Source organism: Aotus nancymaae, unplaced genomic scaffold, assembly GCF_030222135.1.
Source record: "Aotus nancymaae isolate 86718 unplaced genomic scaffold, 86718_ANA_hifiasm-v0.15.2.pri h1tg000059l, whole genome shotgun sequence".
NCBI classification, from domain to species: domain Eukaryota; kingdom Metazoa; phylum Chordata; class Mammalia; order Primates; family Aotidae; genus Aotus; species Aotus nancymaae.
In genome coordinates this window covers 34359771-34372783 of record NW_026988473.1, presented here as the reverse complement: position 1 = coordinate 34372783, position 13013 = coordinate 34359771, and the positions used below count along the sequence as shown (strand labels likewise).

At 35.4% G+C, this 13013-nt stretch overlaps 1 protein-coding gene across 3 annotated transcripts in view; it reads right to left on the bottom strand.

The window, feature by feature from the left end:
* SLC5A12 (solute carrier family 5 member 12) overlaps positions 1-13013 on the bottom strand; it is a 56741-nt gene that overhangs the window by 26321 nt on the left and 17407 nt on the right. For all 3 annotated transcript variants that reach the window (XM_012452230.3, XM_012452229.3, XM_012452231.3), the window contains 4 exons: positions 10003-10157; positions 9743-9883; positions 4668-4797; positions 3759-3847 (listed from right to left, as the gene is read on the bottom strand). In XM_012452230.3, the coding sequence (XP_012307653.1) occupies positions 3759-3847; positions 4668-4797; positions 9743-9883; positions 10003-10157 (515 nt within the window). The remainder of the gene's footprint in view (positions 1-3758; positions 3848-4667; positions 4798-9742; positions 9884-10002; positions 10158-13013) is intronic.

Genomic DNA, 13013 nt, shown 5'->3' with positions numbered 1-13013 from the left:
GGGAAGTAGTCACAAATCAAAACTGCATAAAACCTCTGATATTCCCTCTCTCACTTTCCAATCAGAGCCCAATCTTACTGGACCTAAAACCTGCTTAGGTAACAGAGCACCTGAATGTTGGGGTTTTCTTTGCAGAATTCCTTTAATTCCTCCTACAGACCAGGTATATTTTAGCTATTGGAATAGATAATATATTCAATTCAAGTGATGCAAAATCACAACTATGAAAAAAAATTCTGGAAAATGAACAGGCCAATGAACAAAGCACGGCTAGCAATCTGTAAGTTTTCCATTGATATTCATAAAAAATTATTCTGTTATCCTCCAGAGCTCACTTGAAAACAAGCTATAGCTATGACTTCTCTAAGTGATATATATATATAGAAAGTAAAAACTGTCCAAAACCCATATCTGAAATAAGTGCTTTGGGGGCACTATTCCTATTACCTAAGAATCAAAACATGACATGTGTTCCCTGCCAGACTCCTCTTCTATCTGGAGCTCCATAAAAGTTGAATAAGGAGAGAAGGGGATTAAATAAAAGGACTTTTTATGCTCCCCAAATCTTTGTCTCAATGTACATCTTGTGAAAGTTTCCAACATCAAGGTTAATCTTTGAATCCATTGGGTGGGAGGGAGCAGAAAGTTGAATCTGGCCCAGAAGGATGTTTGCAGAATCTCTGCAGGTTTGCTTTGGCAGTCAGGTGTATCCATATGTCAATTCTCAGATTCTAAAGCTGCTACAAGATAGCAAAAATCTATTTTTTCCCCTGCCTCTCAACCACCATCTTCCCCATTCTATTCCCACTCCTGTCTTTTTCTTTCTCTATCTCCACAGTCTCCTTGTAGTTATAGCAGTAGTAATCTCCCTATAAGATATGTTGTCCAGTGTGTTTCTTCCTTGAAAATTTTGGACTTTCAATAAAGGAGTCAACTATTCTTTTATGGGGGATTTAATCTGTTAACAGCCATATTTCTCCAGTCTGGAGAGAGTCAGCCTCAGAATAAGATAAACAATAAAGCATGTAGAGAGGGACAAAAGAAAAGACAGAGTGTAACCCTTACTGGTGTTTGATTCTCTGGTGCTCACTATCTCTGTCCTTAATTTCCTTGAGATCCTAATACCACAGGACACTGTCACTGTTTGCTATTGATGCATAATTCTAAAAACAATATTAGTAAAAACAATTCAGCAGTACACTAAATTTAAATCACAAGGTAAAGTCATTATATAAATTCAAGGATATCGCTATTTTGGAAATCTGTCAACATATAAACCTGCTAAAAGTTTTTAAAAAGCAAATATATATAGCCATTCAAAAATGCTAAAATTGTACCACAAATACCTCTTAGATAAACATATTTTCTAAAATTAGCATAAATATATGCATTTCATTCTTCTACTTTTTAAGTAATTTATGTGAATATTCTCAAGTAAAAATAATATCTTTCAAACCAAAAGCCAATATCTTATTAAATGGTAAAACCAAAGAAATATTCCTTTTAGAGTACATAATAAAACAAGAATTTCTGCTATTACCCTAATTATTTATCAATGTTCTCAAAGCACCATTATATGAGAAAAACATAGAAGTATGTCTATGAAAAAGAAAAAAAGTCAAGAGTATTTGCAGATATTTGATTACAATCAAACCCTAAAGTATCAACTAAAAATGTTTTTTAAAACCCCTAGATATCAGAAAAATTCTGTAAAATAAAATTAATGAAGGTATCAGCCTAATAGATAAATTATATTTTAAAGCACAGTCATCAAAATTATTGGTGTTGGCATAGCTAAAGACCAATAGATCAAAATAATGTAAAAGAAAATTAAGAAGAAGTTGCAAATACAAATACATAGACAAATATAGAATATAATAAAAGTAATATTTCAAGTCAGTGGTAAAAAGGTGGCCTACTTATTAAAGATAAATAGGACAACTTGGTTACTAGTTTACAAGGAAAATAAAGCAGGAACTTCACTTAATTTCTTATATCACATGTATAGTCTAGATAATTTAATAACTTTAATATTTAATAAAACCATAAGTACACTAGAATGGTGTCTGGATGATTATTTACAATCATAGAATGGAGAAACCTTTCTGAGAATGATGTTAACCCTGAAATCATAGTGTAAAACATTAACATGAATTAAAATCTTCATGTGCTCAAAATGGTATTAATAAAGCAAATAGACAATGAACAAATGAGAAAAAAAAAGTCTTTAACCTAGGTCAATTGGCTATTTTTCTTATATATAAAAAGAAGAGCTCAAATCTTCCTGACACAGGAAGTCTTCAATTTGTATGTCACTCACTCCCTTTGGTTTCAAACCTTCTAATGACTTCCCATCCCACTTGAAATGCAAACTACCATTGCAGGCTCATCATGATCTGATTCTTGCTCACTTCTAACTCATCCCCACCTGCTCTCCTCCCAGGGCCTTAGGTGCCAATGCTTCCTCTATTCCTCAAACACTGCAGACAGTTTGTCTCTCCAGGGCTTTAGTATTTGCATTTCCTCCTGCCTCTAAATGTTCCTGCTTGTGCTCTTCACATAGATGGCTTTTCTGCATTCTTTAGATTTCAATACAAATATCATACTCAGAAAGGAGTTCCTTAAAGACCCTGTCCTTAAAGACCCTGTCAGAATTAGAACACTCACCTCTCTTTAGGATACACGCTGTTATTTCCTTTATACTATTTGTTATTTTCAGACAAAATCTTGTTTATCATTTTTACTTACATATTGGTCATCTGCCATGTCTGTTAGAAAGCAAACTCTGTATAAGGACAACGCTTATTGCTTTTATCAGTCTTGTTCACTGTAATATTCTTAATGTCACCAACTGTGTCTGGTATAATATAAGCCTTCTAAAATATTTGTCACAATAAATGCATCAATGATTTTGTGTTTAGAATAATGCCCTTATTTGGGGAATGGAAGTTATTAGCTGTCTGGGTGTATTATTAAAGATGAGATGAATGGAATGCAAAAACTAGATGTGTGGAATATATAGTCATGTATAGCTTAATGACAGGCTATGCTCTGAGAAAATGCATTGTTAGGTGATTTCACCATTGTGCAAACATCATAATGTACTTACACAAACCTAGATGGCATTGCCTGCTGTACACCTAGGGTATATGGTATAGCCTATTGCTCCCAGGTTACAAACCTGTACAGAATGTTACTGTCCTAAATACTGTAGGCAATTGTAACACAACGGCAAAGCATTTGTGTACTGAAACATAGGAAAGGTATGATAAAAATATGGTATTCAAATATGGGGTCACCATCATAGATGCAGTCCCTCATTGACTGAAATGTCACGTGGCACATGATTATATATATTGTATCGGAATGAATGAGAAGAGCCAGCAGAGTGAGCTGCTTTCTGTAAAGATGATATGAAATTGTGGGGGCAGTTAGCATGAGACAAGGTAAAATAATGAGCATAAAAGTCTTGAATACGGACAGACCAAGGCTTACATCCAGCCCCTGCAGTTTACTAACTCACCGTGGGTAATTTTTCTGTCTTGCTAAATCTCAGTTTCCTTATCTGTACGCTGATGATGAGTAAAGTTCTAGCCTCATATGTTGTGTGACAATTAATGAGCAAATACAAATAACACATTCAGTAGGGCAGTTCACACACAGTGAGTGCTTGCTAAATACTGTTGATCACTACACCATCATCCTTGTCATCCTTCCCATCATCATCATCATCATCAGATTGTTGTTGATACACTAACCTCAGAGTTCCACTGAAGGCACAAGCCACAAAAAGTCCTGGCAGTCCTGGCATTGTGTCAAATATTTCCATGACAAAGTATGGCATCAGCTGAAGAGGAGGCAAAAAATAAAAAGAAGAAAGAAAGAAAAGAAAAGAGAGAGAGAAAAAAATAGCATTAGTGGTCTTCTTGGCAGTGTTTGAAATGTGGGAAAATAGCTTTTTAGCCAAAGGAAATAGAAAGTTTATTTTCCTTCTTTTCAATGTATGCCATTTTCTTTCCTGTTTATCCTGAATGTTAGCAACTAAGTCCTAAAATCAAATCCATAAAAGAAGTCTTCAGGGAATCTATGTATGATGCTCTACTCTACATCCAGGTTTGCAGCAGAGGAGCCCCTCTTTGACAGAGCAGGACAGTTAAATATATATATGGAGAGAAGGCAAATGATTGCTTCTCTTGGACATATTCTCCATAAATGGAGTTTGTAAAACCATGTTTACTGTAGTATATCAGCATGATGTTTAAGTTATGCTGTGAAGACATGATAAGAGGCAGGCATTGTGGAAATAAGGGTCATTTTGTTCAATCTGAGGTTCCTTATCAACTGTGAAACCTGTAGGAAAATTCCAAAGGGAACAGCCACATCCATGCCATGGTTGAAGCCTGCATTCCATTCTCTCCAGCCTTGCTATGCTGCCAGACCTTGTCTTCAGGAACAAGGTGAGGGGCCCTCTTTTTTACATGCTCATTTCCCTGTATTAGAACCTGGTAGGTGCTGATATCACCCAAGAGAAGAAAGAAACCAACTTCTTGGGGTTTGAGAAATAGGGAGAAGACCAGGCAGAAAAAGAGAAAGGCCAATATTACCCACCAATGGCCAGAAGCATGCTAATTCCAGACATTGCCCACTGTCCTCAAGAAAATCCATACCTGGTCCGGTGCTGAGATGATGCCAGAAGTCCAAGGGTCACAGTCTTTGTAGTGAGAGTACATGATTAAGCCAGAGAAGACAGCACACACCAGAATGATCCAGAGACCCAACAAGTTAAAGTACAAGGCACTAGAAAAGAGCACATGGGCCTATTGGTAGCCTGCATACCATATCATAGTGTGATGAGGTCATTACCAAGTACTCAAGGTAAAGGGTTTTGGGCCTTTTTCCTAGTAAAATAAAATTCTATCGCCTTTATGAATCACTACACTTTATACTTTTGCAATATTTTTTTGCTTGAGAACATTACATTTTTAGACTCATTACCAAATTTAAATAAAATAAGATTTTAAGTGAATTTTCCTTTGAAATCAGGAGTTTTCTGCAAAGCTTCAATATGTGTGGTATGAGATCTATTCTCTTGGATGAAATTTCACATACCAATCACTCATATTATATAACTTCAAGTGATTTTTTTCCCCCTACTCAATTCATAAAACTGTCAAAAAGTCAACTTGCATTTTTAACATCTCTTTTTTCCAGAGAGATAATGAGCTAATATAGAAATAGATAAGTGTTGGAAATACTCACTTTGGAGATTAATACAGATAAAAGTTAATTTTTTAAAAAGACAACAGAAAGTATGAAAAACTTAGGATCATCTTACCCATATTATTTGGTGCAATTCATTTTGTTTTAAAACACACAGATATACCTATTTCTAGCCTGGATGCTTTTATAGTATTCTATGGTTATGTTATATTCATTATTGTCCTTTGAAAGTTGAAATTTTACTAATTTCCTCAATTCCGGAGAGGACATGAAAGTAGGCTGGCCTTATCTTGGTCTGAGAGAATAAACAACCTCACTGTAGAGAGAGCCACAGGGGGCCAAGAGAGCAACACTGAACATTGTCTAAGATCTAGTAATTGTTTGAAGAGGATCATATTTAAATGGAAGGACACACATTTATTTCAAAGTCCCCTAAAACCTATACTGTACAGGTATACTTGACTTTCAGAAGACCCTTAAATCAAGCTCACATTTATAAGGCCTATGCCAGATATTATCTTATTTAGAGGAGTTTTCACTTCACAGTTTAGAACAAGGTTTTATCTCAAAGGAGACTTCCTTGAAAGTGTTTTTCCAATGTTTATCTATGATTTTTATGTGTTTATTTGTTTTTCTTGGTGGGCTTTGGGAATACAATTGCTACATAAAATGTGCAATACCTATAATTGAATTAGTTGTGCTCTTGCTGTCTCCAACATTCAGGCCAACTCTATTCAAGCCTTTGCTCTGGCCAGCTAGAAAGGCTTTCCTGTTCATTCTTCTTCATAACAGTTACTTAGTCACTTCCTGCTCTCTTGTCAGTTTCTACTATAATTACTTATGTCACTGTAGTATTAATGATCTGAAATTCTATATTTATTCGTGTATTATCATCTTGTGTTTGCAGAGCACTGAACAGTTCGAGCATATAGCAAATATAAATTTTTTTGATAAGAAATAATGAAATGATTGAAGAAATTAATGGTAGAAATTCATTACTATATGATTGCATTTTTTACACTATTTCTTTTTTAAAAATACCATTGGACCTGGAGTTAAAAGTCTTTATGCTTAACAATTGTGTGACTTTAGAAAAGTCACATAACACTCTGAGTCAGTTATATCATCTGTAAAAAGAATATAACTGCCTTACTGTTTATTACAGGAATGTGAGAATTTAATGAGTTACACTCTGTAAAAATATGTGGAGGTTATATAGCCATACAGAGGACAGTCATATAGTATCCAAAACAATTTTATAACTTCATCAGTCAATTATGAGAAATGAGAAACCAGTGGCAATAGAACATTAAAGTCATTATATTTTGAATTCTTTCTCATTTGAAGTGGACTTTGGTTCTATATAGGGCTAATTCTTCTGTTTGTAAAGTAGGTTTTTTCATTGATCCATTCAAAAACATTTATTGGGCAACTCTGTACCAGGCAGGCCCTGTTCTAGGTACTGTGGCCACAGCAGGAATCAATGCAGAAGAACCTCGTGGAGAATACATTTTGGGATTAGAAGCAGGTAATGAACACTGAAATAAAATAAATAAATAAGATCATTTTAGATATGATAGAGATATGAGGAAAAAAAACTAAGGAAATGGAAATGGAAAAGCAACTGTATGTAGAGGTGCTCATCGTAACTGGGAGATGGGACGTGATACCCTGTATCAACTCCTTCTCCCCTCATGGCACCATTTGCTACCAGCAGACCTGAAAGATAAACAAAGATTTAGAAACAGAAACAGTCAGCTTCTAGGAAGCACATGTAATTGTCTTGGTAAGTGATACTATTTCTAGATGCAAGAAAGATTTGGCTTAAGATTAAGTTGTCTTTGGTGAGTAATCACATTTCTAGTCATGAAACCAAATGTATGTATATGAGCCACTCCTGATTCTAACCCACCTTCAGTGTAAACTTTATGGATCTATTTTTACCTACTTATTTTGCAGGATGTATTTTCTTCAAGTACCAGAGACTTTTTCTAAGCCCCATAGAATGTTTTAATTACATTAGGCTCTCAGATAATGGAACAAAGGCAGAACATCTAATCAGCATCTCCAGAGCCTAGGTGAGAGTCAGTCAGCAGCTGACTCTGAGTGTCCCCGGAGTGCCCTCAAAGCCCCTGCTGTGTGACAAATGGGAGCCCTCACAGTTTCTCCACCACAGCAATCTCCTTCCAGCTCTGTGTACTGCAACTGTATAGAACATCTGAATCGATTTCTCTCTCCTGAATTTTATTAACCCTTATTTTATTAACCTAAGATTCTCTCAAGAGAACTCTTATCTAAAGAGAATTTTATGTTTCATCTTTCAATATTCTCACAAAATTACTATCACTGTCCTGATCCCTTCATGGGAGTGGGGATGAGTAGAATCAGCAATGGCAATCCTGAAGGTGAGAAAATTATGTACATTCGTTAGGAAATGTTAGAAAATTATGTACATTTCTTTCTTCATGAGCATGCCTCCTTTTCTGTCTGTTTTCATACTCACTAAATACTAATACAACAAATTCTAAGTTCCAGGCAACTGTAGGAATTGGATTATATTTATTATACTTGAACTAAACTACTTTACTAAATGAGGCTTTAAGATTTATATACAGAAATGTGTGTGTATGTGTATACACATATTGATTAATTACAGCTATACAGTTGCCTTACTTGGCCTACCCTGTTGGAAATTTCCTAGTTAGATAACTGTAAGTTAGTTGGCGGTTTCTGAATAGTTAGCCTTAAGCTTCATTTTTTTCTTTGATATGTATATATGAGTGTATACACATACACATTCACATATATATACTTATCCATACATGTGTGTGTCCCTATGTATAAACATACACACAAGCATGACCTTCTTGAGGCATTACTTTGTTTAATAAACAATAAACATTTAATAAGCACAAAGCATTGTTCTTGGTCTTGTGGGGAAAAATGATTAAAAAGACATATTGCCTAACTACAGGTATTAACATAAAGAAGTTAGGCATATTCATAAAAGAAAATAATATAAACTCATAAGATTTTTAAAAACTAGATATAACAAATAATTATTATTTATTTTACCAAAGAATTCTTCTCTTTACAGGTATAGCCAACTATAATTTATTCTAGAGCAGAATTTTAAATGAATTTTCAGATCAAAGTCACATACACTTTCAATAACACAGCTATTTGATAAAGAGACAACCACATGTATTGAAGGTTTGTTACAATATTATTTATTACAATAAGATTTGAATATGTTTACCAGTAAACTGATGAAATACCAGATAATGCTTTTATTTCCTTATTCTGAGAGCTATGAAATATATAAGGAGAACATGATAGTTCTCCTTTTGGAATTCAAGTTACAAAGTAGTTGAATCATTTCCAGGCAATTTTATATTTTATTCAGTGAACATAAGAAACTGTGCATTGAAATTATTTTAAAATTACCTGGGGAAATATAGTGACGGTTTCTCTAAGAAAAGCTGGTGAGGTCAAAACCTTGGGAAGTAGAACTGAAGATGAAAAATCATTGTGGATGCAGTTCTGGCTTATTTCTGCTAGTTTTGTGAAAGTGTGTATATAACTTCGGTCCCCATTTTGGAGCATGGAGTAGTTTGCAGGGCTTGGAATATGCTTGATGCTTGTGACCCTGCCTGTGTCTCTTCAGAGCAAGCCAACCAGGAATGAGTCAGAGCAGCTGAAGTCCCATTGTGGCTTGCCACATTACCCCAGGTTTTCTTATTTTTTTAAACTCTCCTTGGAAACTTTAAGAGTACAAACATCTGTTAAGTGAGCTTAACCTTTGCAAATATAAATGAAGCTTAACTTGGGCTAATTCTGGTAAATGCCTATCAAAGAAAAAAAATAAAACTTAGTGCTAACTAATCAGAAGCCACAAACTAACTTATAGATACCTAACTAAGAAATTTCCAACAGGATAGACCAAGTAAGACAACTGTACAGCTGTAACCAGCCAAATATTCTCTTCGCTCCACTTCCATGTTTATCCTATAATTTTTCCCCTTGTGTTCCCTCAATGGAAGCCCTGAGCTACTTCTATTTGGTAGCTGCCTAATTCATAAATCACTGTTCACTCAAATAATCTCTTTAAAAATTTAATTGTGCCTCAGTTTACCTTTTAACCCATGAAAAGAAAAATAATAGTTGAAGAGACCACATGCTAAATCAAGTGAGGAGGAAATGTGAGCTATTTACCTCTGCATTGCCACCCACAGCACCTAATTGAATCTAGTAATTTCTCAATAAATGAAGGCAGCAAATAATTGAGAGAAAAGGCAAACAGACTTCAGTTTACACCCTAGCTCTGCCACTTCCTGCTGAGATAAGAGTAGTAACGCTAGGCTCAAAAAGTTGAAACAGTTAAATGAGTCTCTCTGCCTCTTTCTTACACACACACACACACACACACACACACACACACACCCCAAGAGGAAGTATTAATATATAATAAGTACCTGTAAGGTAAGATAAAACATAACAATTTTCTTGATTGAGAACTTACAGCTTAGCATGCTTTTCTGTTTTGCAAGAGATGCATCGCTGGATAGTTGATTGATTGACCCCATAGATTCCGAGCCATGTAAAAGTTCCTCCCACTGTGATAGTCCAAAAAGTGTGTCGCCTGAGAGGATCTACATCAAAGCTATGAGACAGAGAGAAATGAGTGAACAAAGGTATTCCCTGATGCCCAGATATTATTTTAGGTGATAAGGTCATGTGGCTAAATCTTTGTAAAGTATGAAAAAATTGCATTGGACATACTCAAATATATGTAGTCGGGATCCATTTGCTGATTGCTCTAATACATTGTGGAATCCCCCAACATGAGTTGATCCTTGAATGAGAACCGTTAAGAAGCCCACAATCATGACAACCATCTGAAATGCATCTGTCCACACCACTGCTTTTAATCCTCCCTGAAATAGAGAGAATATTTGAGTGCTTGAAAACGAACCCTGCAACTCTTCCAGCTCTGCAAAGCCTCTCTGCTAATGCATGAATTCATTCATTCACTTATTCAGCATCAGTCACTGAGCATCTTTTATGTGCCAAGTACTATGATAAACATGGGAATAAAATGGTAAGTGAAAGAGACAGACACCTTCCTTAACTTTATAAAGTTTATAATCTAATGGGAGAAGCAGATGTTAGACAACAAAATAGTGATTTACTTGAAAATGTGGAAAGTGCAATTAAGAAAAACGGATTATCATGGGAGCATAAAACAGGCAGCCCTGACCTGGTCTTGAGAAAATTATGTTCAAGCTAATTTCTGAAGAATGAGTAGAAATTTACCTAAGTACAAAGGACAAAGAGAAGAGGGAAGCAGCATGTGTGAGGAAGCACAGCTTCCTAAGGAAACACAAGAAAGCTGGAAGATGTTGGTCAAAGGTATGAAACACCCAAAGAGGAATTTGCTCTTTGGGTGAATTTACTAGAGGCCAGACCATACAGACTTTAATGAGGGCACTGCAATGATTTCTCAAAAGCAATAAGAAAACATTAACGAGAGTTATATGATGAGAGATTTTGTTTCACAGTAGTTTCATTGGTGATTTTGTGGAGAATCAACTGCAGGAAGAGAAAAGGAGTTGAGAGACCATCTCAGTTTATTTCAGTAGTCCATGCCCAAGATGACTGGCAGATAGAAGGTAGAGATGAAAATAAATGATGAACTTAAAAGTTACTTTGGAAGGAAAATCAATATAACTTATGATTCATTGAATACAGGTGATGAAGAAGTAAGGGAATGAAGAATAACCAATAGGGTCTGGCTTACACAACGAGAGACATTTTTTGCAAAACTAGTGACAGGGAATATATTTTGGGAAACTGAGATGATAGAACATCAAGAAACAAAGAACTAGAAAGGAATATTATATTCCAGACATTCATGGGGAAAGGAGTTTTAAGAGCTGCAGAATGGTCAAATGATGAGGTAAACAGAACAGAGTTCGAGGAGGATGAATATAATAGTAGAATTTAGGATACAATAATTAGGCAAGAAGTTAGAACAGCGGTTAGAACTAGCTCCCCTTTAGAGTCACCTGAGGAATGTAAAAAGAAAAATGAATAAGTAAATAAATAACATTTGAGCCCCATCCTCAGGGGTTGTGAATTAATTAAGGTCTGAATTGGGGTCCAGTTCTCAGTGTCTTTTGAAAGTCCCCTAGGTGACTCCAGTGTAGAATTACAGTTGGGAACATATGGGCAAGAAGAAGGAAGGAAAGAGAGGCTGTTGCAGTATTCCAGGTACAGAAGCCCTTAGGACCATGATATATGTGGGATGAGCAAGTAGGAACAGATGCAGCGATTTATCAAAAAGTGCTTGGGAAGTGAATGAGCCCTATGAAAATGAAATGATGTGGTATTTTTAACATTGAAAAACAGAATTATCATCTCTGGTTACTCCTCCAGAGTGTCAAGTACTTCAGTGAAAAGATGACAGGCTTCATCTTCAGTGTGAGATGAAAGACGACACTAGGGTTGCCCCATCATTTCTTTTGCAATTAAAATTGAAATTCAATTTTAAAAATAGACATTAAAGTACCTGCCAAAAGCATCATATTTATATATTTTGTTCACAGCATGGATTGAGGAATAATAAATTTCTTACCTCCTACCTCCTAGGTAGCACTAGCTTAATTTTCTTAAAGTCGTTAAGCCTTCCAAACCCAAATCTCAACATCAGATCTTAGTGGTATAAAGACAAAATGACAAAGGCCTCTGTTTTCAGAGGATACTTGGCATTGGTTGTGCAGAAATCTGCATAAACTTGGCATAAGGCAAGAGAAAAAAACACTTTATCAGATATTAATCAAAAGGCAGATTATAGCTACCATGAAGACTTGTCTGACTCCTTCATACAGCTAGATTCCTCAACTTTTTTCCTCTGTCATACACACACACACACTCACACACACACACTCACACACACACACACAGATCTTTTATAATACGGATGGTACCTTATATGTCACCTATATATTTAATCAGACTGTGTTGTTTGGGGTTTAATGTCTGCCCCACTAAACTACAAAACCCTGGATGACAACGATCACTTTCTCTTTTCTCTTTCCCTGGTTATTTTAAATATTTTATACATCCACAGGCTTAGCAGAGTAAAGAGACTGCAATATGAGCAAAGGTGAAGCCTCTTATTTAGCTAGAGAGAACAGAGGTGTGGTACAGAGATTATATGGGTAGATTGGATTAGCAGAATGAAAGATTTCCAACAGCAGGCTAAGGAGCTTATAATTTATCTTGGGAAAACAGGAAGTAAGAATCAAATTAGGTCAGTAACGTGGCATGAAGAAATGAATATTTTAGGAAAATTAATCTGACAAAGGTATATAGGGTGTGGGAGCAGGAAGAGACTGGAAGCAGAAAATCAGTTAGAAGGTAGTACATTTAGTCTATTTTAGTTTATTGTAATTATAAAAATATCTGGATGTGTTTCTGATGTCGGACTTCTTTGGTTTCTATTTGTCCTACTTTTGCTATGCTTGTTTTCCTCTCTTCTTCTCTTGCTTTGATGAATTGAGGGTTGCTTTTTCAAACTCCATTTTTCTTAACTTTATTTTATTTAAATGGGTCCTCTTGAAATTTTGCCATGCATTTTAAATGTAGAGTCAATGTTCAAGCAATGCCATAATCCCGAGAAATTCAAGGATTATAAAACATTTAAGTGTGAATATGCTCTTCCTGATTTACATGCTATTGTTATACAATTTGGGGGTAATTCTTTTTTTTTAATGTCAGGATGATATAGA